The sequence below is a fragment of the Colius striatus genome, chromosome 13 (assembly GCF_028858725.1).
Source record: "Colius striatus isolate bColStr4 chromosome 13, bColStr4.1.hap1, whole genome shotgun sequence".
NCBI classification, from domain to species: domain Eukaryota; kingdom Metazoa; phylum Chordata; class Aves; order Coliiformes; family Coliidae; genus Colius; species Colius striatus.
This window is the reverse complement of record NC_084771.1, coordinates 9,074,963-9,080,962: the sequence shown is the minus strand read 5'-3', so window position 1 is coordinate 9,080,962 and position 6,000 is coordinate 9,074,963. Positions and strand designations below refer to the sequence as shown.

Below are 6,000 nucleotides of genomic sequence, written 5' to 3'. Positions count from 1 at the left end.
GAGCTTTACACTGAAAAGCTTTCTCATGCTGAAAGCTTCTGACAGAGTTTGGAGCTGCCCTCTCCTGGACAAGACCACCACATTTCTTTGGTCCAGGCTGGTGGGTGACCAATTGCCAGGGATATAACCTGTCAGGGATAAATGACCACTCGTTGTCACACGTTCAATGCTTTTATTTTGTGTGCTCAGTGCAAATTAAACACCAAGACCACCACCACTTGTGCAACAGCTTTCACAAAAGTCAAACAAACATACAGCAATATGCAACAGATCAAAACAGGATCTTCAGGCTTTTGGGAGCCCTGAAACCTACACACAGTGAAATTACAGAAGAAATACAGCTATTGTGAGTATGTGATCACTGGTGGCAAAGCAGCTTTGTTTTGCAAAATCTCAGAAAGCCAACCTACTTCAAACATCCTCTAATGTCCCTGTGCCCAGTTTTTATCCCTAGTTGTTGTCACAGCAGACTACTTCAGTGCTTCAACAAGAACCAGGTGTCTCAAGTGTTTCAGTGCAACCCCCTCAGAGATCCATGATGCAGCATTGCTTTAGAGTAGCTTTTTACACACACTTTGTGGAGTCAAATCTGAGCTTTGTATTCCCTGCACTATAGTTTGTGTTACTCTTTCCCCACACTTTCCTGCATCTTGTCAAGTCCACTATCACTAGTATAAATGTAAAGGGAAACATGGAATGGGAATGCAGTTGAAGCAGCCCACTGAGACAGGAGAATATTTACAAAACAATATGAACATATAGTTGACAAACAAGAAAAACCAAGGTCAAGAAGTGAGCTTGTAGCTGCCAGATTTACATCCCTTGAGGCACATCATGAGGTGCAGGGTTAGGTGAGGCAATATAGCTGACTTGGTGCAGTGGTGTTGAACTTACAGCGTTAGCAGCTTGTGGAGAATTTCCATATGGTGGATTGAGTGGATGCCAGGCACTAACATAGCGATAGGCAGGGACCAAAGAGTCAAAGCCAGGAGGAGACTGCTGGCCGAAGGGGTCTGACACCGCTCGGTAATACACAGGCCCATAGGACAGGGGTGGAGGCTCTGCATTTTGGAAGTTACCTTAAAAAACAGAACAAAATATACACACTTACCATATCTTACCACATCTATGGCCTTCTGAATGCACACTCAGCATTATTTGAGTGGCCAAAAGAGAAAATCCATTTAGGTGATAGTTTTATGTCCATATAGATCCCTTCTAACAGAGAAGTCCAAGTCATTTTGGGTCCTAAGTTAGACTAGAGGACAATTTGCCCATCTTCTCACTAAACCCTGTTCAAGAAGTGCTTAGCTGTCTTCTGCTTGGAAGTGGCAGCTTCTTCAAGAGGGACTCAGAGAGCTAACAAGTTCTTCCTCTATTTGATGACAGACCCTCTGACATGAACCTCTGCAGACAAACCACCACAGCCCAATAAGCCCAAATTCAATGTGCCGCTCTCCAACACTGTTTGTCACATTCCCCAGGTTCTGCCAAGCTTGGCAAAGCATCTTTGTGACATCTTTGTCCTCATTTAATACAATCCTCCTAGTTCCTGCCAAGTGTATCTATAAGCTTGTTACAAAGCTGCTAAGGTTTGTCATGGTTTAACCCCAGAGAGCAGCTAAGTGCCAGGCAGCCACTGGCTAACTCTTCACCCCCTGCAGCAGGAAGGGGAAAAGAATGAGGAAAAACACAAAGTAAAACTCATGGTCTGAGATAAGAACAGTTTAATAACTAAATGAAACAATAAAAAACAAAAAGAACAAAAAAGAGAGAAAGAAATTAAAAAAAGAGATGAAAAAGCCCAACAAGTGATGCCCAGTGCAACTGCTCACCACCTGCTGACTGATGCCCAAAGGGCAATCCACCCCTCCTCACCAATTCCCCCCAGCTTCTATACTCAGTGTGACATTCTATGGTATGGAATAGCCCTTTGGCTAGTTCAGGTCAGCTCTCCTGGCCCACCCTTCCATTCTCACCTGGCAGGGCAAGAAGTAGAAAAGGCCTTGATCCTGTACAAGCCCCGCTCAGCAGGAACTAAACCATCCCTGTGTTATCAGCACTGTTCCAGCACAAACCCCAATCACAGCGCTGTACTAGCTACTGTGAAGGACATTAACTCCATCCTAGCTGAAACCAGGACAAGATGAAACTGGGTCTTGCTGTAAATTTTACACACAGTAAGACATAGTTAGTAATAAGGGCTACTGAAGAGAAAACAGTTTGGCACAGTGAGCCTAAAATCAAGGTCTGGAGGAGCCTTAACAATTGCTGTGAAGTACCAATGCATGGTGCTTGCCAAACCTCAGCTGTCTCCTTTAAATAGAGGCACTCTGTTTTGCCACCATGACTACTGGCTTATCAGTAAGCAATGAGATTCTTTCACAGTTTTAGAAAGCATTCTCCTTAGTCAGCACACCTAGCACAGGCCTAGAAAGCACTACTATTTCCTTTTCATGCCTGAAAACCTGTTCCCTCCCTTCTCATCAGTCCCATATGTGGTCTCATGCTCAAATACTTACCATTTGCAGGTGTTTCCAAGGGAACTTGATGGACTTCAGTTCTCCCAGCATCAGTGTAGAGCTGAGGTACTGACTGATCTAGGACAGGAGCTGGCTCAGCATACGCTGGGTAAACTTCCACAGGCGATGGTGGCAGCAGTGGCTGTACATACACCGTGGAAGGCCAACAGCTCTGATGATAATACTTGGAGAAAAGGAAGAAATACCAAGTCATGCATACAATCACATGCTCTCCATCCCTCCAGGTTTCAAACCCAACATTAGGGAGAAGTAAACGTTTCCCTTCCTAGCCCCTTATGGTACTACACACATACACCAAAGCCTACCAATACAGCCTACCAGAAAAGGAACTGCAACACCTGCAACACTCCACATTGCTGTTGCAGCACAAATCTTTGCAGAGAAAGAAGATTTCCACCTTTTTTCACAAAGAGATCTTTCCTATTTCTTCAGCTGAAGAAGCTGATATAACTTCTTTTACTTCCCTGAGCAGCACCACTGACCTGCCCATGACTGCTGGTGCAGAGACAACTCTTCAGGGGAGCAAGAGTTCCCAGAACAGAGCAATGATGCTAAGCAACCTGAACACAGCTGTACAAGTCCTACAACACTCAAACTACACATGTCTAAGTGGTGTTTGATGTCTTGTCCAAGTACACAGATTTTCTTTTTGGGTTCCACCCCTCCTCTTCAAGGAAAGAACAACATTTATTCACCACACTCCACAAAAACACCTCAAACCAACACACCAACAAAAAACCCCACCATCCCAACCCAAAGGAAACAAACATGCATCCTAGTGTGCTTTGCATTGGGTTAGAACTTCACTTTCTGAGCTATACTGTAATCTCCACCAAGCAAGCCTTCACATGTTAACAGTCAAGCACACAGGATGCACATTTAGTACACTTGGAAATGTTAAACACAGTAGTACATTTGTCAAGAAAAACAGCAGTTTTTACAGGCAATTTACTCATTTTAAAAGCACTTACTTGCAATCCCAGATTAAAATAATACTGCAGGACCTTTGTATCTGAAATTAAAGGATGTGATCTTAGAAAGCAGAAGAGTATAATCTGAGACTCAAAGGACATTTACACAAACTAAGAGCATTTTAAGTTACTTTTACTTAATGAATAAGAGTATTTAGTGCTGCTTTGTCTTTAAAGTCCAGGGTAAAGAATATATCTTGAATAAAAATGGTTGTTAAAACTAGTTTACCTTTTTAAGTTAATCCAGTTAGATATTTGTGCAATAGCAGAGCATTTGTCCAACCTAACTTCAATGATTACATTAGCTTCAATTTTGGTTTCTTCATCTTGATTAGTCAAGTGAGAATTGTCAGCATTGTTATGAGCTTCCACTGTCTAAGCACCCAGGACTTAATCAATCCTGACTTTCCATTAAGGCTGGGATTTTTGGAAGAAAGAAGTATTTTATCAAATAACAACTTGATTATAGGATCCTAAATTAACCATGTCAATGGGGACAACAGATGCAGCAATCCTAAACACTCCTGATCTAGTTTCAGTGCTCCCCTCAATTGTATCAAGTCAGAAAACAGAGGAGGAACATACTAATAAGGAATACACTCCTTCCTTCCCTTTCCTCACAAGGTTACTCAGTTCCCTGCTTTCTTGCAGTCATTTACTCCCATCTTCCACTTACTGATTCATTTGCCCCCAACACTGAGAAGCAAGCCCAGATCTGTGGACATCTTTTAAACCTCTCTCCAAGAACAACAGGGTTTTGAATTTGCAAAAGCACTTCCAACCATCCAAAAACTGTGAAGTGGTTTTAAGCCTTTAAAGTTGGCTATGGAAAGGAAAAAGTGCACCTCTTAATCCTACAAGGCACTTCTAGAACTGTGCATTTCTCAGGTTCAAATACAGATTTGTTTTAAAGGCTCAAGAAGAGCAGGTCACCTGTTCCACAGCAGTGGGGGTGTGTATGTGCACACACAGACTTTGCAGGGACAGAACTCAAAAGGAGCAAGCCACTAAGGCTGACAGCTTTGCAACCCCTCTAGAATTACCATATATACCATCATCTTATACCTACCCATGTTCCCTGAGACAAGGGTCTTGGCTCCAAACTGCTCCCCTCTCCATCCATCTACTACACACACACAATTCCCCAGCCCTGCTCTTCTACAGTACTATTTTGCTATAGAGGCACAGAGACAGAAAGGCAAACCCCAATCTTGAAACAGCCAAGGATGTGTTCTTCTGGTGCTGGTGCTGATGCTCAAGTCTTTCACTGTTACACATTTGATCAGGGCAACAATCCACACAGCTATTTTAGGAAGTGCACACAGATCCTTACGTCTAACAGCTGTAAGTTCATTCCTGAAAGGGCTGGTGATTTGGCTGTGACATTGACCACAGGCAGCAAGATATTAAAAATAACCCAAAAGGCTCACAGAAATGCCAGCTTTTTAGTATCTAGCTGAGACTGCATCTACATCCAAAACAAGGTTCTTTTTAATCCAATTTTGTTCTTCAATTGTTTATGCAGATCTATGCCAAACAAGCCCAAGAGCTGAAACAGCTGCTTCATAGCAGTGATAACAGTACAAAGGAAGAACTGGGAGGCTGAAGTGACAAGCTGATACTGGAAATAGTGACATCTGTGGAATGCTGGAACAGAAGCCACTACAGTAGGAGACCAGTTTTTGTTAATGTTCCTCTTTGAGATGTCTAGAAACCAAGTCAATCTTCAGGAAAACACAACTACCTTATGAAGCAATATCTAAGCCAAAAAATGTTAACCACCCTGACAGGAAACTACAGAGACTGTGCTTACTGCTGACAAAAACTTCATCTTACAATGCATCAGGACAAAAAAAATCATGCTAAATTTTCCCCTGTGCTGCTGCTGCACCACAGTAATATCAACCGGCCTTTTATCAACAGCACCTTCAAATAGGAGGCAAAGCAGGACACTGAAGTTCAGCATGTTAATGAATAGGTTCCACACCTTCTGAAATCCATTAAAAACAATGACAAGAGACTCCAAAAATTGGAGGAAATGTAGATGTACCAAGTGACACACTAAGGCACACATCAGGTTTTTTCCTCCAAGTCCAGGACTTCAATCTGTTGACAAGTCACACCCTCAATCTATTCCAAGCCCACAAGCATATTTAGCAAAGTGCACACAACTCTAGGTCAAGTATACTCACATACTTTATCCTGCACTACTTCAAATCTTCTGGATATCTTGAAGGCCATACAGGTTATGCTATGGCAGTTTGACAATTACAATGCTGCATGCAGTTCCTTATTAACTACCACCCTTAAAATCATGGAGAAAATGTCCTTCTTGGCATAGACATAGACTCCAGATATGTCCAAGATTCTGTGGAGTGACTCAGCTGAAGAGTTCCAGGCAGGGTCTCAAGAGGTTATTAATCCATATCCACTCCAGATTCTTGTTGGTACACTTAACACCCCATTCTCCCAAGTGCTGAAAGCCT

The 6,000-nt window shown here is 42.6% G+C and overlaps 1 protein-coding gene across 1 annotated transcript in view; it reads right to left on the bottom strand.

Moving 5' to 3' along the window:
- Positions 1-209: 209 nt before the first annotated feature.
- ALG13 (ALG13 UDP-N-acetylglucosaminyltransferase subunit) overlaps positions 210-6,000 on the bottom strand; it is a 30,637-nt gene continuing 24,846 nt past the window's right edge. The window contains exons 26-28 of the mRNA XM_062006999.1: positions 3,515-3,555; positions 2,523-2,706; positions 210-1,079 (exon numbers count right to left, since the gene is read on the bottom strand). Coding sequence (XP_061862983.1) covers positions 814-1,079; positions 2,523-2,706; positions 3,515-3,555 — 491 coding nt within the window. The 3' untranslated portion in view covers positions 210-813. The remainder of the gene's footprint in view (positions 1,080-2,522; positions 2,707-3,514; positions 3,556-6,000) is intronic.